The sequence below is a fragment of the Podarcis gaigeae genome (genome assembly GCF_964106915.1).
Source record: "Podarcis gaigeae genome assembly, chromosome: 14".
NCBI classification, from domain to species: domain Eukaryota; kingdom Metazoa; phylum Chordata; class Lepidosauria; order Squamata; family Lacertidae; genus Podarcis; species Podarcis gaigeae.
In genome coordinates this window covers 4,031,293-4,054,628 of record NC_139690.1, presented here as the reverse complement: position 1 = coordinate 4,054,628, position 23,336 = coordinate 4,031,293, and the positions used below count along the sequence as shown (strand labels likewise).

General features: G+C 42.3%; 1 protein-coding gene across 4 annotated transcripts in view; it reads left to right on the top strand.

Annotated features, from left to right (window-relative positions):
- The window catches only part of ICE2 (interactor of little elongation complex ELL subunit 2), a 32,298-nt gene extending 9,322 nt beyond the window's left edge, over positions 1-22,976 (top strand). For 2 of the 4 annotated variants that reach the window (XM_083712555.1, XM_083712557.1), the window contains exons 5-15: positions 636-770; positions 2,792-2,914; positions 3,961-4,120; positions 5,390-5,559; positions 7,203-8,337; positions 8,596-8,759; positions 11,459-11,588; positions 14,914-14,998; positions 16,660-16,710; positions 18,467-18,725; positions 21,938-22,976. In XM_083712555.1, coding sequence (XP_083568681.1) covers positions 636-770; positions 2,792-2,914; positions 3,961-4,120; positions 5,390-5,559; positions 7,203-8,337; positions 8,596-8,759; positions 11,459-11,588; positions 14,914-14,998; positions 16,660-16,710; positions 18,467-18,725; positions 21,938-22,153 — 2,628 coding nt within the window. In that variant the 3' untranslated portion in view covers positions 22,154-22,976. Of the gene's footprint in view, positions 1-635; positions 771-2,791; positions 2,915-3,960; positions 4,121-5,389; positions 5,560-7,202; positions 8,338-8,595; positions 8,760-11,458; positions 11,589-14,913; positions 14,999-16,584; positions 16,711-18,466; positions 18,726-21,937 lie in introns of all 4 variants that reach the window. The other 2 variants (XR_014557922.1, XM_083712556.1) reach the window with 2 other exon arrangements.
- Positions 22,977-23,336: the final 360 nt, after the last annotated feature.

Genomic DNA, 23,336 nt, shown 5'->3' with positions numbered 1-23,336 from the left:
AGCTGCGAGCAAGAGATTTAGTGGCTGATTGTTGGCTGCTAGAAGGGCTGCTTTAGATTGGCTGCTTCTCCTCTAATTGGGTTGGTGATTGGTTTCTGCAGCAAGGACTGCTGTGGATTGGCTGTCACTGCCTCAATTGGCGGCGGCTGTTCTGGGACATGCGCGATTGTCAGCTGACACCATTTCTCAGTCGAGTTAGTGATTTTCTGCTCGGGAAGGGTCTGTTGGTGATCGACTGTCGGTGCGGCAAGTGGGCGGTGGATTAGCGGATGCCGGCATTTCCTCCCCCCGCCCCAAAAAGCTCAACAACTCTGAGCCATCTCCCCCTATTTTCTTAAAATTGAGTCCCCAATTATACTTGGGGGAGTCTTATACATGGAAAAGTACTCAAATGCCACACACAAACACATTCTTACCTTCCGGAGGCAGCACACCGGATGGGTCTTCCCCGCACCCCCAGAAGAGAGCTTTTAAGCTCTCAGGATTTCCTACTGGTCTCTGGGAGGCTCTTGTGTAAGTTATAAGTTGCTTGTATTTCAGAACTGAAACTCCATTGCAATTTAGCTGTACATTATTTCTGAGACACTATTGCAGAAAGCACACTTTTACAACCGTATTTTCTTTTACCTTCCAAGAAATTTTTAGCATCTCGTATTGGTTATGTGACGAAGTATCCTGAATGCTATAACCTACACGAAGTTACCAGCATCATGGGAGGAAAGTTCTGCACAGAACTGACATTTAAATTGGAAAAATGCCTTCTTGCTTTGGTAAGTTGTACTTTCTGGAGGAAAATGCTTTATACCAAGGCTACCTCTAACTCAGCATCGTCTGCACTGGCTGTTGCTGGTGCTCTAGAGTTTCAGGCAGGGATCTTTTCCGGCCCTTCCTGGTGATGCCAGCGACTAAACCTGAGACTTTCACAGGTTCTCTGCCACTGAGTGAAGACTGGCAGGGCACTTCTCATGACATTTCTGAGAACAATGAATGGTCAGAGGGAGAAGACTGGGAGGAGGAGATGTCAGAAACTGAAGAGGTAACAGAGCTTGGTGAGGGGGGAGAGTCTGGCAGGGAGCAGTCCAGAATCAGAGACAGGAGAGGAGGGAGAGCAAGCAGCAGAGATGAGTCAGGCTTGTGAAGAGGTATGAGGTGTCTTCCCCCTCTTGCTGTGACAAGCTTTCCTGCCTCTGGTCTCCCAGAACCAGGGGAGTCATGAAGTGAGGGGAGCAAAGATGGGCATGCAGGCACAGTCTCTGATTGGGTTATATATATATATATATATATATATATATATATGTATGTATGTATATGTATATGTATATGTATATATGCAGGTTTTGGTGTCCTCGGGTGTCTTCCCGTGTAAAAGTTGGGGTGTCTAGGCGACGTTTCGACGAGGTCTCACTCGTCATCTTCAGGCTGGTGCTTTCGGCTTCTTGTTACTGGAACAGAGCGGGATCTCAATGTTTGAGTTCCTATAAATACTGTAGAGGGGGTGTGGTGTCTAGCCTCCAATGTTCTGGGCAGAGAGGAAGTTCCCAGGCTAGTGTGCCTTTTCTTCTTTTGTTCCTTAATTACTTGAGAGATACCTTGAGTGATTTCTTGAGTGATATCCTGAGTACCACTTATATATATGTATATATATATATATATATATGAGTTAACTCCAGCTTGCTCAGTGTGATTTGGTGATTGCTTGCTGCTGTCACTCGGGCACCATTTTTCATCATTGGACAGTTTGAGTGTTATTATTTACAGTTAAAGTGAATACAGCCAGAACAAACTAAAAGAGGGAAGGGAGTTTGTTAGGGAAGGGAAAAGAGATGGGGGAGAAATAAATTCCAGCACAGCCCTCTGAACATGTACTTCATGCAAATTGTTCCAAGTATGGATCTCAAATGTCTGAGAACTTAATTCTCTTATGCCATTTGTTGAAGGTAGCTTTTCATACTTCACAGGAGTAAATAAGTCTTCTGACCACTGAGCAGTCTGAGTGTAACATTAGTCATTTGACTATGAGTGTGATCTTGAAAGAAACACATACAGTCATACCTTGGAAGTCAAATGGAATAGATTTCCGGATGTCCGTTTGACTTCCAAAACATTCGGAAACCAAAGTGCAGCTTTTCATTGGCTGCATGAAGTTACTGCAGCCAACTGGAAGCCCCGTAGGATGTTCAGCTTTCAAAAATGGTTTGCAAACCAGAACAGTCACTTCCGGGTTTGCAGCATTCAGGAGCGAAAACGTTTGATAACTAAGCTCTTTCAAAAACCAAGTGTCAGGTGGTGGTGTGGTTGCTTGAGAGCAAACAGGCAAACCTGTCTTTTCCAGGCTTTATTCTGGAAACTATTTACAGTGAAGAGTATCGTAAGTTCATGTCTGGCTCAATTGCTAGCAGAATCTGGGAGTGGTCGGTCCTTGTACCTCCCCCAGCATAACAGTCGTGTGACCCCCAACGTTCTCCCCTCCCTGCGCCAAAACCTACTGTGCAGAATGGGCGCTGGGAAAGGGGTACTTTCTTCCTCTCCGGTTTGCTCAGGCTCGGTGTTGACCATCTCCTGGTCCCTGCACCTCCTCTCCACTGGAGGTGGGGCTTCCTGCTCGCCAGAGGAGGAACTGCTTTGCAAGATTTTCGGAGGTTCCCTATAACACAACTGCCCTTCCACCTCTCGCCTCTGAGCTGAGGGCAGGTCCCTGACACCAAGGGTACGACTGTACTGAAGTTTTCTGTTCATTTGGAAGCCGAGCCAAAAGTGTTGGTTCTCCTTTTTCATTCTTTTTTCATTCTAGGGAAAGGTGAGCCTTGTTAAGCGATACTTTCCAAAACTGCCTGCACCAATACAGTTACCTGATAACCATAAAAATAAGGTGGACATTGCAACTCCAGAGCAGAGGGCTTCAACGCTTCACAATGTAAGTAAATGGTATGCTGTCAGCAAGAACTATGACCACACAAACCCCTCAGTTGTGAACCAGCTGTTCTTAACAAACTATTCCTAGTGATTATTTTCTATCAAAATGTACATCACATCACCTAATCAGAAATGACTTTTGTAGTGGCTGATACAGTTTAATAGAAGGTGAATGGAGACAGATACAAGTTTTAATTTGGTCTTGGATCCAAAGAACTGAAGGAGCAGAGAAAACAAATGTGTTTGTGCAGTTGTGTGAATGGTTGTACAAGTGCTAGTTGAAGGCTTCTTGCAGTGGAGCAACCACAACATGTTGGGGGTCGCATTACACTATGAGAAACTCAGTTAATAAACAAGATGTGGTGTGTAACATGTAAAATCCAGTGCACTGCAAGCAGGGTTTTTTTTACAAGAACCTCTGCAGAGGCTTACCTAAGTGCTTACACTCTTGGGTTTGAGAATCAATTTTCTTGTGTAGTGATCTTCCACTAAGCTGGAAGTGATCCTTTGGTGGGCACGCAAGGCTTTTTGCTAGAGGAACAGTACATTCAGAACCAGATGTCCACATTAATCAGTGTTCTTCAACCTTGGTTCCCCAGATGTTGTTGGACTACAACTGTCAGCATCCCTAACCACCTTATGCAATAGTCCAGCAACATATGGGGACCTGAAGTTGAACACTGAGTGAGTGAGCCTTTGGCATTTTGCTCTATTTTCATTGTGGTTTTATGCACCACCTAAAAGTGCACTATAGCTGAAGAATTCTTCCACGAGTTCTTAGGGCATCTAATCATGCATGCAAGGAAGTTGCTTCCATCTTTAAAATCATTAGTGTTTGAATCCATGAAAATATATCTGCAGTATTAATAAATATATTGATTCCTGCTTTAGAAATTTGGCTCCTCTTTCTCCCCTATCCCCAAATCAAATGATTTTCCCCCATAATATTTTCCCCTGCTGGATCAAGTACTTTCATGTCTAATAGTGGAATGTCATATTGCTCTCACTCTGATTTACACTTTGTTTTCTCATTTTGTTTTCAAAAAGGATGTTAGTACAGATCCAAATGCTGAAAAACTTGTATTGAAATATGGTCCTCAGGTAGTGCTGACGAGTGAATCATTATTTACATTGTTGAACAATAATGGTATGAGTTACAGTGAACAGTGGGAACTTCCGGTTTCTGTGAAAGTCATCTCTAATGAAGGTATATGCATGTTATTTATATATATATATATATATATATATATATATATATATATGCAGGTTTTGGTGTCCTCGGGTGTCTTCCCGTGTAAAAGTTGGGGTGTCTAGGCGACGTTTCGACGAGGTCACCCGAGGACACCAAAACCTGCATTCCTGTACCCGTGAAAATCTACGAAAGCAAATATATATATATATATATATATACACACACACACACACACACACAGAGAGAGAGAGAGAGAGAGAGAGAGAAATATATTTTGAGCCAAAGGGCTGGTGCTTATTTTCTGGTGCATATAATATAAATTGTGTTTTTTCATACATATAGCAGATATAAAATTAGAATATTATTGCCCTGACAACATTTCCTGCTTGCCCTTTGAAGATGCTGGTGAATTTTGAACCGTACCCACATACCGAGGGGGGTGCCTAGTTGAACTAATTGAGACTTCCTTCTAAGTAGACATATGTAGGATTGCGTTGGACATGCTTAAGGGTTTTGCTATTAATCTCTTGGAATTATTCTGGAAATGAAGGGGGAGGGGGAGATTTCTTTGTAGTGGGAAAAAGGTCAGGAATATCCAGAGGTGTTTTACTATGTTGCAGCAAAAGCAAGACTTAGCAAATTTGTTAACAAACATCAGGAAATAACGAAGAATAGGAAAAATAGGTAAAGCAAAATTGCAAAGTTTATAGAGAGAGATGCACAGATATATTGCATCCTTCTTACTACTTAGAACAGTAACAGTGTCCAGAGACATGGAGCACAACTAATAATGATTTCTGGTGATATTTTCCTGCTACTTTTTCCCACTCCCACTAATCCCAAGTTGATTATGACCATTGATTCTATTGCTACATAATTATTTGCAGTTATGCAGGAGAGGAGTCAAGGAACTGATTTGGCATACTGGTTCACCTCCAACCACTCAGCTAGTTTTTGTGGTTTTTTACTGTAAGGACAGTTGAAATTCAGTGGTTTGTGAAAGGAAAAGGTTTGTGAAAAGCAGAATAAGAAACCCGGAATTATTATTATTGTTGTTGTTGTTGTTGTTATCATCATCATCATTATTATTCCCTGTCCATCTTGCTGGGTTGCCCCATTAAAGTTACTGGGAGGAAGTCACTTTTATTTCTCTGCTGGTTAATGCATCTTCTCACATCCTCCTTTAATTAAAAGGAAAACAGGAAGTTAATTTGTAGGTAAGTGTTCAGAAAATAACGATTGTGCTACTGGAAAGTGAACATACACTTTTTTTTTTCTTTAAAGGTTTCAGACCAGTCAAAGTTGCCTATATTGATCCCCCTCTGCCAAAGAAAGAGATGGCCGTGAGAGAAAAGAACCATTTGTATCATGAATTTCTGGCAGATTTCCACATGACTAAAAAATCAAGCATTTTGGCACATGCTGCGATACTAGACAACCCACCTGAAGGACTTGTGAGTTCCATTTTTAAGCTTATTTAGTTTTATTGAGCACAAGGGAGAATTTTAACTTTCCTGCAATTTATGAAATGGTACTGGATATCTTGTGTTTCCTGATCCTGCATAGAAATCTGCTACAGAATATCTGTCCTTGCTAACCTCCCTTTATATTTTGGGGTGGGGGAAGTTTTAAGTCATCAAAGGTTGCATGGATACATTTCTTAAAAGTGCAAGCGCTCATCTTCATCCAGCTCTTCTTGATCCAGCTTTCCCAGAGTGCTTTACCTTTGTTTTCCATTGGTACAGAGCATTTCACCATGCAGAATGAAGGTGCCCCTTGTCATGCTGAGTACCTGGGTGGGCTGGATCTCAGTTTGCCCCCCTGTATACAAGGATTTTCTATCTTTGTTCTGCATGGCTGCCAGATAAACACACGGGAAGGTGCCTTATTCTGAGTCAGACCGTTATTCCATCTAAGCCAGCAGAGACTGGCAGATGCACTCCAGGGTTTTAGACAGGAATCTTTCCAAGAGTTACCTGGAGAAATTCCCTTCTTGGTAAAAATAAATAAATGAAACTTTCCCATTTTATTTTTACAACTACCCCCTGTGAGGTAGTTTAGGCTGAGAGTAACTGGTCCATGGTCAACTAGTGAGCGCCATCCAGCGTCTCCTTGTTCCCAGCCCAACATTCTCAGCCATTACACCACACTGTACTATGCAGTGGATACAGGTTTCCCTAAACCTGTATTCTGACAATAAAATGTGGCTTTTCTTGATGACAAATGTTGGCATTTAGGGTGGGCGTGTATGTACTTGTGACGTTAGTACCCCCTTCTCTCCAGGGAGCACAGGGCAATGTACTATTTATCCAGCTTTATCTGCACAACAAGCCTGTGAGGTAGATTAGGCTGAGTGTGGGTTACCCAGTGGGCTTCATGACTTTATGAACACAGCTCTTCACAATCCAAGTACACCACAGTGTTGAGTACAGCACTGGCTCTTAAATGTCACTATTTCCATTAATGTGCCTTAATAACAGAAAATGAGGCAAAATTCGAACAGGTAGCTAATTTGCAAATACTTCTACAAGAACATGTTTTCCTCACTGATGAACTGGGTTTGAAAATCTTTGAAATGTTTTCCCCTTTCCAGTGTATACCTTCTAAACACTTCCATTTCCCTTGTTTTGCTTGTATCAGATGTAACAATCGCAATCTAATAAACCACAATTTGTCAGAACATGTGCTCACTTCCTTCTCTTACTGTGCTTTAATTCAACTACAGTTTCCATTATGTCCAAACAAGGAAATTGTGATTTATTATATTGAGTGCAAGCCCGGATCCAATCCTGGTTTGTCGTCTGAGATTAAGCCACAGTTTCCCACTTCGGACATGTTGTTAACAATTTCTGAATGTTTTCCATTATGGCAAGAGAGAGTAATAGGAGGAAAAAGATGAGCACAATAAAAAATAATTGGTCTGATAAACCATGGTTTGTTAGATTGAAATTGTTGTGTCTGAGCCTGAGCCCTGAAACATTTTGATGCAGAAATACTGAATAGGCTTCATATATTAACTGTTAAGCAGATCATTTTGTTCACTGTTAAGAGTGGCTCTCTATGTATTTTTGTTTGTTTGTTTGTTTTCCTTCTTTAGCTAGGAGCACCACTTGAAGCATGCCAAGGTAGACGGCTTCAAGTACCTGACTCTGTGGATCTAGACTTTGGCACTGATGTGACAGAACTAGAGACGTTTGGTTCTGTATCTAAGCATTCAAGTGCTTCTAAACTGGATAACATTCCTGCAAAACCTGCCAGTATATCATCAGAGCACGTGAAAATGGAGAAAGCACCAGTGTTGAACATGAACAGTGGCACAAGCTCGCAGACATCCGACTCCATCAGCCTAGACATTCATACCAATGTCACATTGACAACAAAGGCTTCTACACCAGAAAGCAGTCCTATGAAACATGAATATATGTCAAAAATCTTATCAAAGCACCTGAAAATGGAGAAAGAGTCAGTGTGGGAGGTAAACAGTGATGTTGGAGAAGGAAGGAGCAAAGGCCCTGAACGGAGGCTAGAATTAAGCACAGAACAGGATTTTAATAGGACTCCAGCATCAAGTGGCGGTGTCTTGGGTTTGGACTGTGAAGCAGTTTCATCAGTTAAAGGGTTCAATTCGATGGAAATTGAACCAGATGGCAAAAGAGTTGTTTACGTCAAAGATGAAACTCTGGACAAGAATACCTTATTAACTTCAGATAAGAAAGATAACTTCAAGGAAGGAGCTTTGGCTTATGCAGCCAAAGATGATAACTCACCCATTCTCTCCGGCTGCAGTGACACAGATGAGGAATCTTTGATAATTGACACAGGACATAAAAATGGCACTGACGGTGAATCGGGTGTGGTTGCTTCTGACCGAGGCCCTGAAGCAGTTACTCCTGAGTCTCCTTGCTCGAAACAAGCCCTGTTAGGAAAACTGACAGATCCTTCAAGGATTCCAGTTCAAGAAATGGCTGTGTCCAAAAAAGATTGTGAACAGATGTCTAAAGAATTTGATCCTGTTGGGCAGATTTTGAAAATGCAAGCTGAACTTCTCAAGCCACCTTCTCCACACCCACAAGAGCAGCCACAGATGAATTCTGAAGGAAGCCCTGCACCAAACCAGGGGTACCCACCATCAAAAGTCCCTCCTGCTATGGAGCCCAAGCAAAGTACCACTGTGGATACCAGTAACTTACCCAAGGTTACCTGGACATCATATTTTCAGGTATCTCAAAAAGGTGAGTTTTTTGGTAGCTGTGTAAAGAATGCGGTCCCTGATTGGGCAAAACACTACCAGAATCCAAGTGGTGTGCAACAACTTCTGGGACATCCTGGCCAGCCGTCAGCACTTTCCTCTTTGTGGTTGAATCCAATGTACCCATTAGTCAGACAGCATCCTTACATGTTACAGGGCAGAAAACACCTTTTAAATGGGCGCAGCCTAGTGAATGTGATAAGATATTGACCAACTGCCTTTTTCTCTCTCTTTTGGGAAGACATGGTTTGGGGTGCAGCTGAAGATTGTTTGGAATATGAACCTCCTCAACAGGGCAATCTTATCTACAAGCTGTTCAGCCTTGGCGACCTGCAGCTACTGGTGCGCTGCCCTGTGCAGAAAGTAGAACAGAGGCCATCCAACAAGAAAGCAAAAGTCAAAAGGGTAAGCTTTTGTGTTAAGTGGGGCTCGTGTTTTTCCAGATATGTAAAAGAATGCAGTTTTCTCTTTGAGCCAATTCACTTGCCACGTCCTTGGTCAGCAGCCAGAGCTTGGTCCACTTTGAGAAGGTGGAATCATAGAATTGAGTTTGAAGAGACCACGAGGGTCATCCAATCCAGCCCCCTGAAATGCCCAACTTGGGGCTCGAACCCACAACCCTGAGATTACGAGTCTTCTCCTTAATCAACTGAGTTAGTGGCTTAGCTCCAGCTCCCACCCAACAGCATCCTCTTGCTTTAGCTGCAGCTCCCTCTGAGCCTCTCCACACTCTGGGTGGCTGACCTGCATGCTGTACTGCAGTGCTGGCAGCAGCTGCAAGTCCCACTTTCTTCACCAAAGCAGAGAATGGGGAAATGAGGACTCCCTGTGCTGCTGCTTTCCCCACTACCACTTTCCACCACTTCCTTGTCTGCGGCATGTAGTTCATTGTCTTCCAAGACTCCTTTCATTAAAAGAGTCCTATAGTTCTATGATGGAAGGAAGTTAGGGGAAAAACTACTTATGATGCTTTTCCTGACACTTTGTTTGATCATTAAGCTAAGCACACAAATTTGTTGCTGCTTCTCTTGTTGTGCCAGCTAAGCAGAAAGATGAGGAGCCTCCCAGGATGATTGGAGGCCCCTCCACTGCAGCTAGGGATGTGTGCACAACAACATGGTTGGGGCTCCATTTCTCCATAAACAATCAGCTTTGTTTCTTGAGGGTGCTGTTAGATAAGTGTTTCTCAAGTTTGGGTCTCCAGCTATTGTTGGACTACAGCTCCCATCATCCCTGACCACTGGTCCTGCCAGCTAGGGATGATGGGAGTTGTAGTCCAACAACAGCTGGAGGAGACCCAAGCTTGTGAAGCACTGCGTTAGATCCATGCCTTGCTGCAGATGCCTCAGTGGCATCTGTAGTACGAAGCACCATTCCCCAGCTAAGCTTGCTCCTCGACAGAAAGGGCCTGGCCACTGTTATCCACATCCTGGAAAATTGTTTGTTGTTTGGATGATTGCAGCCTAGTATAGGTGAGGCCACCTTTGGAATTTCCTCACACTTCAGTTCATTCAAAGTACAGGTGCTAGACTACCAGCCAGAATAGGAATTTTCCAGCCCTGCTGCCTGAGTTCCTTTTAACTGGAGTTGCCAGGGATTGAACCAGGAGCACTGTGCTCTGCTTCTGATCTATGGACCTATTGCCTCCACAGTTCAAACCAGAATCCAATCTAGGGTTGATGGCTCAAGGTAGTATTATGGTTATAATACTATAACCATACAAAGAACTTGCACTGACAGAATTTATGCACTGCAAAGAGAAATAAAAGTTCTCCATTTCAAAAATCCCAACTGTTTTGTTCCTTTCTGCTATGCAGTCATAGCATATGAACCATTCTACTGCCAATGCCATACAGTGAAATGTAAGGGGCAGGGTTTATCCTCTTAAGAACTGGAGAGGCATACATTTGGGGAAATGTTATTGCAACTCTGCAGAAGATAAGTAAAACAAATGATGCTTATAAAATTAGTTTGTGGGGAGTTGTCTCAGAATATCTTAGTCCTCTTTTTGTCCTTGAACTTCCTAAAGGTGGCAGCATTGCACTTCTGGATTTTCAGAATACCCCATGCATTCCATTCACATAGGTGCAAATGTTAAGTACAATGAAGTCAGGTCATATAATCAGTATCTTTAGATTGTGACTATCCATAACAAATTTTCCCAATGTGAGTAGAATGCACTGTATCGATGATGACATATAGAGCAATTACAAATAAGCATCTATGCAAAATTGAAACTATGGTGCGGTTGTGACCTCAAGACTGTTTATTCCAGCAGTGGCAATTACTGCTGTGGTGCTCTTAAGAGAATACAAAAGGGTGAGAAACACTGTGTACTTTTTTTATTTACCCTGAGGCTACAGAGCTGAAGGGAGGCAGACTCTGAGCTCTCATAAGTTTTCCACATTTATATCCTTACATTGCATGTATCGAAAAGTTGCATAGCAGAGGAAGTGGGGCAGGGTGTCATGGGCTCCAGCGGGTGGGCCCAGCGCTGCCTGAAAATTCAGCACGGGGTGGGACGTGGGTGGTACACAGCCTGAAGGTTGCTCCAGCTGCAGCATCGCTCCTGGTCGCAAGCGGGCTCAGTGCTGCCGGAAAAAGCAGCATGGGGCGCACTGCTGGAAGGGCACCTGGAATGGACACCCGGGAGAGGGATGTAAGTGCCGGCCTGCAGGTGTTCCTCCCAAGTTGTGGGCGCCCTACCAGCGGTGCACCCCACAATGTTTTTTCCTACAGTGCTGGGCTGGCGCACGCCAGCTTCTTCCCTCCCAGGAGGAATGCATTCGCTCGGGCAACGCACTTGGATGCCCCACCTCCATGGCACACATACCTCCTTGCCCCAGGTGCCAGTGGGAGTTGCTACGCTGGTGTGCATATTGTAGAACCTTCACAAAAAGGTAATCACCCAGAAGTTATTTCCTTTGCTACTTTGCATCTAAAAATAGTTTTCAGATTAAGGGAAGACTTCATGAACCCCAGGCCTGGTCCCAGATGAGTCCAGTCTGGCAGTGAATCAGATTTACATTCTGGTTATTTATGAAGTATATAGACTAAAAATATGTTAACCAAGTGAAAACACCCCCTCCCCTCTGGTTTTGCAGTACTATCCAGTTTACATATTGCCAAAGCTAGAATATCAAGCCTTCTATGGAGTGGAAGCATTAACTGAAGGTGAAGTATGTCGCCTGTGGACAGAGAGTTTGTTACATTCAAGAAGTTCATTTACAGTTGGTAAGTTCAGTCCTTCTGAACATAAGTTGTTTCGTTCTGGGTTAATATTTTCTGATCCTGCACTAAGGGGATCGTAACTTCCTGTCATTTTCTTTCTGCAAAATTCTTCACATAACAATTTTTTTTTAAAAAAATGGACCAACTGGGAGTAATTTCTCAATGGAAAAACTATGCTGACTGTTCCAATATGTAATCAAGTCCTGTGGCATGCATATGGAATTCATGGACACAAAGATGTGGCAATTGCACTTTTGATGGACAGCAGAGCCAGGCCAGAGTTTGGGGATGCAGTCCCTCAGAATTCCACCAGGGGGCTGGAGCCTCTCTGATTGGCTACCAAGACAGCCAGTCGGTGGGGGGGGGGTGGAGTCAGCACTTTAGGAGGGAGAATAAAAGGAGCTGTTTTTGAGGGATAGAGTTGGATAGGGATAGAGAAGGGGAAGAGATTGGAGAGAGGGACAGAGATAGGGTGTAGTTTGGGAGATGGGGATTAGGATAGGATTTGACTGAGGGAGAGCTGGTTCTGATTTGAGTTGAACATGGACACTGAGGAGACTAACTCTAGCGAGAGGAAAGAGCCTCGTAGTTTAAGATAGGAAGACCATGTGGAGTGTCTTGGGAGGGTATACAGACAGGAGTCATCTGGAGGGCTGAGTTTGAGCAGGGAGAGGGAGAAGCTGTGGGAATACAGACTACCTGGGTCTCATTCCAGCCAGGAGGGGAGAGCACTTCTAGGAAAAGAAGAATCCCAAGCCAGTGACAAGGGGTGAAGTGATGCCCTGTTATACTAATCCGAATACCTCAGGAGTAGGATTACTAGTTAACTGACGAAAAGGACCCCTTTGCTCTTGGACCAAATTAAAAACATTGACCTGAAGCATCTGCTGGACCTAAGCGTAAGGACCTAGAAAGGAGTAACAGAAACTGAAGTGTAACAGCTGATTTTGAGTAGAGGGAGTTTAAGAGAAGATGTGCCTGTACTACTGTGCTTAAGCCTGTAACATAATCATATTTAGCTTAAGTAATAAGTTAACTTCTACCTGAAAGAACGCATCTCCTGACCCAACTTTGTTTCACCAACTTCTTCTTCTTCTTCTTCTTCTTCTTCTTCTTCTTCTTCTTCTTCTTCTTCTTCTTCGTAAATAAAACTTCTCTTCTTTGGTTAACTCCTGCCTGAGACTCCTTGAATCGCAGTTTCTCTCACACAAGATAGCCTGTGGTAAATTGCAGACATTCATTTAATTGGCATACTGTGAAGTGGGTCCGCTATATTTAATTGGGAGCAGGATGAATCTGCTACATATTAATTGGTGGTTAGCGGTGGGATCCGCTACAGCCCCATGCATACAAGGCCTTTTAAAGGGATTAGAAAAACCCCAGGGAACATCAGTCTATTAGCTATGATAGCTAAAAGGAGCATCCCTTTTGAGAAGCAGCCTGTCTCTTGAAGATGGTGCTAAACGGAACAAAGTCATTGCCTTCATGTGCTGCTTGCGAATGTTCAGAGATATCTGGCTGCTTACTGTTGGAAACAACTGATCCCAGAAGGCTATTCTCAAGTAACGTATTGCACAACTTGTAAGAAAAAAAATAAAATCAGGCCTGTACTTAGCAGAAGTATGCCTAGAGAACAGGAATCTGAGTGTGTTGGATTATTGGTCCTTTCATAGACTCAAAGAATTGTAGAGTTGGAAATATCTAAAGGGTCATCATGACCATAAGCAACATTATTTGGAGTGTTGAAGGCAGATTCTTGATAGTCGGTGCCTTCCTACATAGACCTATTCACTGCTATCTGTCCATGACCCCTCATTGAACTGCTAACAACAATACAGGGCTGGGTGAGAGACTTTATGTTACTCCATTACTGGCTAGTGGAGAGTAGCACTGCACCCCATAGTTGAATTCAACTGGATTTAACCATCGAGGACTTACCTTTAGTTGTGCAGAGCAGTTGCTACTATGAGATCATTTGCCTTGGAATAAAGAAATCTGTTCAAAACTGAGCACCCTCAGTTAGCAGGTTTACCAGCTCTGGAAATTAGCAAAATGGAAACATATCCCAGGTCCCCATTCCAGCAGCACAGCATAGTTTTAATTTGTCTACCCTTGTGATTTTTAAGAGCTGGACTAAATCAGTTTCACAAGTATGAACAGATGGCTTTTTCTACTTTTTAATGATACTGCATTTCATCATTTTATAAGCCGCTTTGTGGGTTTTTGAGTGTAGGGCAAGGCAAGGAAAAAAACACACATAACTGGAAATAATAAATAAATAAATGCTTCTTTGAAGGTAGTTGAGTTACTGATAAAATATGCAGACTGAGGATTCCCAACCTCTCTCCCTCTGGCTCACAGGGATTTCTTGGTTAGAGGGATAAAGTTTAAAAGCAAACCAACCAAAAAACAAGCAAACCCCCACGTCTTGATAATCTTCCCTTCTTGTGTAACCAGCCATGAAGTATGACTGATAATCTTGCTGTCAGGAAATTGACATTTGCTTGGAGTTGATAGCAGTATGTCGAATACAATGTCTATGTAAAGTTTACCTAACTTCAGAGCGCTTTTGGCAAAGCACATGCAGTGGCTGGAAAGGTGCTCCACATTTAATGGCTGAACTGAAATTCAAACAAAGCACAATACAGATTCAAGACTGCATTAGTTAGTAAGTGACAGAACATTCAAACAAGTAAGTGTTTAAATACTCTCCCCATCTCTGTGTACAGAGATGAATCAAAGAAATTAGTTGCAGAAAGAAACTTTCAGTTCAAGTTTATTAATTGTTCACAGACTTCTGCACTTCAAAAAGCAAATGTTTGATTCTTTACACAGAAAAATCCAGAAAAGCCTACTAACAATGCATTTTTCCTTGTTAAAGATTTAAACAGGTTTAGAGCAAGCAATACCCATTGATAGCTGAACAATTTAGAGGGTGGTCCGTGGATGTTTTTTGTTTGTTAGTTTAAAAAAAAGAAACCAGTACATTACTAGCCACCAGCTCCTATATGTGGCCCAGTGGTGACCAATGGCATTTAAGGCTGCTGTTCGGAGTAGCCTGAGACTAGACAGGTGGCTGTTTTAGGGGGTTCAGTAGAACTCACTCCTGGGTAAGTACAATACGATGGTAGCCATCAGGATTTTTGGGGTTTGTTGTACCTGGTCTCTCTTTATAGTTCTTAGTTTTGTTTTATTGAAGTTGTGATTGTGTCATGATCTTTTAATCTAAATGCTGGTCTCTCCTCCATTACTTGAGAATTTCCTTCATCTTTGTTGTGCAGTTCCTCATTTTTCATTGCGAATGTTTGGTATTTTTTCTTTTCTTCAGGTCATGTTGATGCCTTGACTTCAAAGTTGTTTCTGCTTGAGCAACTGCCTGCAGAAGGGCTGAAAAAAAGACTTGGTACATTTAAGTGAGTGAGCTTCCTATAATGTAAAAAATTTACAAGGTATTTGTTAATGACAGCTTCAGAATATGAAGCATGTCTGAGCAAGCCAGCTCCTTTTAAATGTCATTCCTCAAGTTGCTACACTGTTAACAGTGCACTTTTATTTTATAACATTGTTGTGACCACCCTGGTTGAGGTATATTCTCTATTCCTACTCTACATGTTAATGATACAAATAAAATACAGTACAGGGCTACCGCTTCACCAGGTGCTACCTGTTGGTTTGTTGTTATGGTTTGGGTAGATGATATACTTAGGCAGAAAGCTGATGGATCATTTAGTAAAACCAAATAGACAAATTGGATGACATTAAGTTGAGGGAGGGGGCCTTTATTGTCAGGTGAATTTCCCCCATCAAACCATAGGTAGCACTTTCAGTTCATGCTGAATCCTTGCCAAAGCAGGCTTCTTTCGTCATTGTGTGTGTTCTAAACAGTCAGGTGGCACAGGCCACACACTTCCAATGTTCACTTTGCTGTCATGATTTTGAAACTTTTGTGAAAAAACGTAATATGAGACTCTCTTGCCAGATTTCCCACATGTCTGGTGCTGTGGTGGCTGAATGGGGCAGTACAGTGTTACTTCGGTTTTTGAACATCTCCATTGACAAACGTTTCGGTTTTCGAATGCTGTAAGCCTGGAAGTACCATAATTGGCCCGAATATAAGCTGCACCTTTAAAATTGGAGGGGGGGGGGGAGAAAATAAATAAATACCTGGCTGCATATGGGGGGGGGGAGCCGCCCTGCATTGCCAACAGCCTTTCCCCTTCCCTGCTTTCTCCCTTCCTGGCCTTGGTGAGGACGGGGGACTACGCACAGGGCAGGTGTCGCTTTGCCGCACTTCTGGCTGCACACCATAAGTTTGTGAATATAAGCCACACTTTAACTTTTTACGGTTGGAATTTGGGGAAAAAGTTAGGCTTATATTCAGGCCAATACGGTAAATGCTTCAATTTTCGAACATGAAACACAGCTTCCATATTGAGTTTTCCGTTTTGAGGCTTCCATACTGAGGTTTTGGTTTTCGAACATTTCGGAACTCGAACAGTCTTCCGGAATGGATTATGTTTGAAAACTGAGGTACCGCTAGATAGAGCTGAGTAGCCTGGTCAACTGATCAGGGAAGTTTGTCAGAATTCACAATATGTAGCTGTATGTGTATATGTTTTTGAGAGACCAATGATTTATAATGCACTAATTTTTAGTGTTCATGAAACACTTCCCTCAAATTATTTGTTGCTTATGAATGTTAATCTTTCTGTAAGTGTGGAACTTACACTTTTACAAGCACCACATAGGTACAAACAGTGTTAGTTCCATGCTTGCAAGAAACCTGTTGGTTTTAGGCAGGGGGCTTTGCTGTGTTGTTTTCAGCACCTGCTAAAAGCCTTTTGTTTTAGGCAAGCCTACCCAGACATATAATGTTAACATGCAATTTTATTATGTACATTTTTAGCAACTTTCTGTTTATATTTTGATAAGATCAGACACTAAAATCAAGTTAACATAGTTTTTATCAGCATTTTAAGATGAATGTTTTATATCCTAGGTAAACTGCTTAGAAGTTAAGAATGATTAAGTGGTATATAACCATCCTGTTACATTAATAAATTTACACATGCAGGCCAGCAAATTCACTGAATATTCTCCAACATATACTGAAGAAAGTGACTGGGTATGTATTTCCTTTGACTTTATTTCTAAATGGTCCATGGTCCTCTGCTAATTTTGTGAATAAGTACCGGAAAAGCCCTTGCAGACTTAGAGCTCCAGGTGCATAAGGAAGGATCACAAGCTGGAAGGTCCTTGGGAGCCATGCAGTGGAAGGCAACAAGAAGAGAAAAGGGGTGTGGGTAGCAGGATCCAGGACCAAGAACCATGAAAGCTGCTGAGCCATGGTTGTGAGAATGAAGGGAAGTCAGGGCTGAAGTCACGTGCTGGGCAGACCCAATGCAAAAAAAAGAACCTGGGCTGAGAGAAGCCACATTCACAGACCAGTAAGCTATCCAGCAGAGGAACAAAATAAGGAGAATTCTGCACTTGTTTAGCCAGCGTCCTGACCTGAAAGATTTTCATTCATTCTTTTGTTAATCTTTTTATATGACACTTTTCCATGGGATTGTGACTATAGTAACTTGCAACATGTCAGACAATCAGCAATAATTAGCACAATTCAAAACTATGGTATGAACAATTGCAAATAACCATAGTGTTAGTCAGTGAGTACAAGGTAAGATTGTCAACAGTAGGAATAAACTGACCTAATCCAGCATCCTGAAACCAAACAGGAGAGGAGAATAGAGCTGAACACAGCAACAAAAATGCACTGTGCCCATTGCCAAACAGCATAGGGTTCTCCATAGGCATGTTGTTTGCCAGCCACACACTTCGCTTGTGGCAGCCTTTCTCCCAGCTGAATCTCTTCTCTCCATATGGGAAGATAAAGATTGCCAGTCCTCCTTCAGACCCTGCATACACTCACAGTGCTGCTATTTCTCAGGCTCTCCCCCTTAAGCCCCCCTTCATGCACTGTCTTCCACACACAGGCCTTAGCATGCTTCAGAGCAGTGGAGCAGGGTGTGATACATAGAAAGGCTCAGGCTCTTGATGTTAGTGTGCCTCCACCAAGCACCCCTTCCAGTAGTTCTGTGCCCAGGAAGGAACCATTTTGGGGGGCCACATACAGGCAGGAGAGAACAGGCTTCCTATGGATTGAGCACCTTGGAAGAACTGGTGACTCCAACTGCTAAGCAGCCTATCTGCTATGTCAGAGATGCAAGTTCTGGGCATGAGAACAAGCTTGCTTGCCTGCCTCCTCGCTCCATCACTCCCAAGTGCTGAGTGCTACTTCATCTGTAGAATATACCCTCATGTGATGTAAGCATGTGAAGGTGGTGTGCATCACCTGTGTACATGTGTTATCCCCTACACTTCACAAACACATTTATTTATTTAACCAATATATTATTTATTTAACACATGTGTGTTTGTGAAGAAAGTGACACGTGCTAAGCTGTCCTTGGAGTTGACTGGATCTAAAAGTCCCATGTGAAATCTACAAGGTAGTAGAGAAATGGAGGGAGCATAGTAAACAGTTGGCACTCCTGGCTACCTGCTTGAACTTAATGGTGACAAAGCCTTCTCCATTCCTCCTCCCAGAACCAGTGGTTGAGGAAAACAGCGTGGTGGTGAGGATTCTATGTGCAAGTTGTATTTGCTTTCAAAGGACTTTGCATAGTGCAGGAGGTAAAACATCTAATCTTGTATGAGTCACAGCTCTTAATGTTGTGGTGATCACACTAGAGTGCCTACTCCTCTGCAGTACATCTGGCAAATGGGAACAGAATACCCTTGTGCTCTTCCCTTTCTGTACTGTTCATTTGCTTCAAAGCCACAAAGCAAACCAATTTAGCCTTCATTTGTACTTTTAGTTTGCAGGAGGGCTCTTACCTATTGGCTCATGCAGCAGGAGACTCTTCTGTTACCATCTATAAGAGCTGCGACGGAAAAGCCACCCGAGCAACATACAACTTGCATTCAGCTCACTCTGCCCTGCCTAGCATACCTTCTGCCCTCTCAGTTCCATGGGTGCCACTAGATCCCAACATCCCTCTGCCCTATCATTTTGCTCAAGGGCGAGTTCCATGCACTTTCCCACCAAAGCCAGCAAACCCTGTGAAGAACCAGAAGGTGAGATTTTAATATGTTTTCCATAACATGGTCATTTTTTTGCATTTTATGGCGATTTGATCTCACCATTTTACATTTATATATATTTCCAGTATATAGGTGTGCTTGTGTATATCTGCCAAGTGAAGATTTTATGTATTCATTCCTTTTCTATTCCGTACCTTTGACATATGAAAGATACCAGGGTGGCTAGTAATATGTAGCATAAACACTTCATACCTCTGATGAAGTGGACCCTAGTCCACAAACACATGTGCCTTTTAAGGAACCACAAAGACTCTTGGCAGTTTTAGAAAATTGTATGTGGTTCCATTAAAAAAAGCAGGAGCCTCTTGTTTTTCTTGACTGTGGCGTCTATGATTTTGTTGTTCCAGTTAGAAACATATAATTTTATATGGGTGGTTGTTTCTTCTTTTTTCTTTGTAAATAAAACCAAACAGCTCCACTGAATGTATACATTTTCAGTCTCTTCCAACTATATAGTTGAAGCAGTGAGAAAATGTTCAATCTCTTGCAGCACATAAGGAAGTCAGACAGGCCACACTGCTGCATCTATCCCACTCTTATCTCTGCTAAGAGGCAACAGCTCTGGGGTTCCTTGCAGAGACCCTTCTGCCCTGAAATTATTTTCTAGTGATCTCAGGAGTTGAACCTGTTGCCTTCTCTTGACAGAGCCACAGTTCCTTGTGGGTTTTATTTGAAATATTTATGAGAATGGGGAAAAGAAATATATTCTGTAAAATCAAATATCTGGTCACCCTGACCTGCTCAAAAGATAAGGAAGAGATTAACAAAGCTGCAACCTGTGATGTTATACTTGTAGACAAATGACCATAAGCATAAGAAACTTAAGAACTGCTCCATCTATTCCAATATTCTGTTTCTAACTGGTCAGCCAGGTACCTCTGGTAAGCTTGCAAGAGGAGTATGAAGGTAGCTGCATGACCCTGTTTGCCCCCAGCACCTGGTAGGGTTGCCATATTTCAAAAAGTAAAAACCAGGACACCCCGTTTTACAAAAAGGCCCAAAAAACATGTTATTTTTGGTTGACTTGCCTAAGATCCAGTACAAAGCACTGCCTTTCAGAAATTCCCCCCCAGACATCAATTCCACCTTTGAAATCCCAGTAATGTCTGGATGTATGACAGCCCTCACACCTAGTATTTGGAGGTCTACTGCTCTCTACATCGAGGCTCCATTTTAACTGCCATAGCTGATTGGTCTAATGACATCAATGAATTTGTCCAATGCTTTTTGAAGCGATCCTAAGCCCAGACCACATCCCATAGTAGCAAATTCCCTAATTACATCCTGTATGACAAAGTACTTTCCTTTCTATCAGTACTGAATCTACTGCTTATTTACTTCATTGAAAGACTTTAAATTCTAACATGTGTGGAAGAGAAATGTGTGGAAGAGAAATGCCCTCCTCTAAACACCACGTTTCCCAGGGGTAGCTGGTGAATGGTTTATAGAGTAAGTTTGAATTCTAGTACTTCTTGAACTTGCTGGTTAGTGTAAAACATTGAAGCTGCAATCCTCTGCATGTTTATCTGGGAGTAAGCCATATTGAACTTGCTGTGGCTTAGTGCTGAGTAAAGTTGCATAGTATCGCACAGTGTGTCTTAACACTGGGAATGTGGCCCAGTGTATAAGGGAAACAGCTGCTTCTGCTGCTATGTAATCATTATTTAGTGCCAGCAAAGTGAAGGGTGTTATCCAGTATCCAAAAGTGACTTGTTACCTGTCTTATATTAGCCAGAACAAGCTCAGAAGTGTGGGTGGGACAGGGAGCAAACAGGTACTGTATAATGTACAGCTAAAGAGAGATGAGTGTAAATCTGCAATGGCTTTTCTGAAAAGGTGAATTTGGGAGATTGTGAGGAAAGAGGAGTGTTTAAATACACGAAGAGGCTGTTTGAACCACAGAGAATATTGTGGTAGAAAACGCAGAGATAGAAATGGAGAAGGAGGCGAAAGGTGTAGGCAGCTTCAAAGCAAAAAGAGACTGCAAGGGAAGTTAAATAAAATACCTGCAATGTTATGCAAATCTACGCTGCAACTGCATTTGGAATACTGTGGGCAGTTCTGATAACCTCACATCAAAAAGAACACTGTAGAGTTGAAAAAGATTCAGAAAAGGGCAACCAAAATTATCAAGGGTTTAGAACGACTCTTCTACAAGGAGAAGTTGCAGACTTTTTAGTTTAGAGAAAAAATGTTTAAGAGGTGACATGAGATAAGTTTATAAAATTATGCATGGCATTGTAACTGATGGTAAAGAGAGGCAGTGTGACCAGTGCGGAGATTGGGGCATCATGGATGTATTTTGGCTTGTTGTCATTTTGGATGTAGAGTGCCCTAGATCTTTGAGATGATATGGAGGTGTTTTCAGAAGCTGCATGTGATGTGAGTTCTGTGACTGGAACTCCCCAAGTCTTTTTTTATTTTGCATGGAGCAGGCAGGGGTGTGCAGTTTGGATTGGTGGTGAGGGAGAGTCTAACCTTTGCCCCTGTACTACAGCCTCCAGTGGAATTATAAACCTCAAAAGTGCTATTAGCTTAAGCTATTAACCCAGAAGTTTTTCCCCATCTATCGTATAGATCTAGCTACACCAAATCAGGGCAGCTGCCTTTGATTAAATGCAAAAACATCAGAAGGCTTCCACATCACTTGTAGGTTTTCGGGGAACTTAAGATATAAACGCTTCTTCCTGAAAGCTCTACTTGTGTCTTTTTTCAGAGTAATTCAGGAAGTAGCTAGCCAGGAGCAAGATCACAGATCACTGGAATTTTTACAGATGCAGCTGAAGGGGTAATACTGTACAAAAATGCTGAGTATCCCATGAAGGCAGGGGTGTGTATCTGCAGAAGCTCACAGGTTCAATCTCTGACGTCTCCAGGTGGGGCTGACACTGCTGAGCTAGATGGACAAATGGCCTGACTCTGTACAAGGCAGCTTTCTACATTCCTTCCTATAAAGCAGACCCTTCACAGCAATATATCATGTAATGTCATTTGCTCCACCCTTAACTGTTTTAGGACTGAGTTAAGGGGGAGGAAGAAGGTGTTTCACTATTTTTCATTTCTGAGCAAATGTTAGCAAAGTTAGGTAGACTCTACAAGAAACTTCACACCCTGAACGTTAATCATATTTGAAGTAGTTTCCTCTTTTTCTCTCTCTTTTTCTTCCCTGTTCTTTTCACTCCTAGATGAGTGGGACAAAAGCACACACAGGCACACCCAACCGCAAAGAGCAAGTTCCCATGGAAACAAACAACGATCACCCGCCAGCTAATCCTTTTCGAAAGAGACGTGGGGCTGCCCAGAACAAGTCAATGATGAGAAATATCTACAGGCAGGCAAATCGAGGGTCAAATTGGAAGTGCTGGAAAAAACCAAAGATGAGCAAAGATGAGCCAACTTAGTCATTTGGAGGAAATGTAGAGCAGAAAATAACTTCTTTTGTACGCAAATGACTGTACAGCCATGGAGAGAATGCCAAGATGGGCGAACTTATCTGTTAAGAAATGCTGCTGCAAAACCTTTTGACTTATTTTCTGTATCCAGTCAAATTGGATGAGGACTGTTTCTATCAAGACAAGTGCAGACCTGAAGCAACTATCTAATAGTTTGCTGTTACTGGGCCAAGTTGCAGGGAATAAATGTGGGGAACTTTCTGAACATCATATTTTATTATTAATAAAATTAAACCAGCCACAGCATGCCTTTCGAAACCAGCTGTTGCACTTAAGTGATCTGGGACAAAACAGATCTATAACTGACTCTCAAGCAACTCCCACTCCAGCTTCTTTTGGTTTTTCTTGAAAGTTGGTTGACTCCCACATCGCATCTCTTGGATCCTCACTTAAACAGCATGCTTGAAACAAGTACCACAGATACATGCAATGAGTTTGTGTTTCAAACAATTACAGCCCAATGCTGCATTTAAAAAAAATTCTATTTTATACTTGTTTGAAATTGAAGTAGGCTACTCGCACAAAGTTACTTTAATGCAGTTAAAAATAATAATATGATTAATTTTAAATGTTCCAGTTGCACACTCTAAAAGTTTGAATTTGACTTTTCTCATCTGTTTGATTGTTGATAGTGGTGTTTTTTTCTGTGCGTAGGTTGTAAAAAACACTTGTATTTTTATCTCCTGAAATGATTCCAAGTTTGAGTCTTGTCAGCTTGGCTGCCTTAGTGTAATTTTAAGTTGTACATTGATAAACTACTTTTTAAAGAAAACATTATTGCCCTATTCAGATACACAGGCGGGCCCTATCATGAAGTGGTGGTGGTGGCTGGGTACAGCGGCAGATAGTTGCATCAGACTGATGCCACAGGACAGTTCTCCTGCTGAGCCTCCTTGAAATAAACAGCTGTTCAAGAAGGTGGTTCTGCTGCTGCTGCTGTAGAGTTTACTGAGGTTTGCACAGGATAACTGATTTGTAACCCATATTAGTACATTTATAGCAGGCACCAAACTAACTTTTCATTTCAGGTATCTTTGGCCCTCTGAATACAGACACACTCTGAACCTGGCTGGAATGTGTCAATGAACTCTGTTAATGCCTTTTGCTTTCCTGGATGGAGAGATGTTGTGAG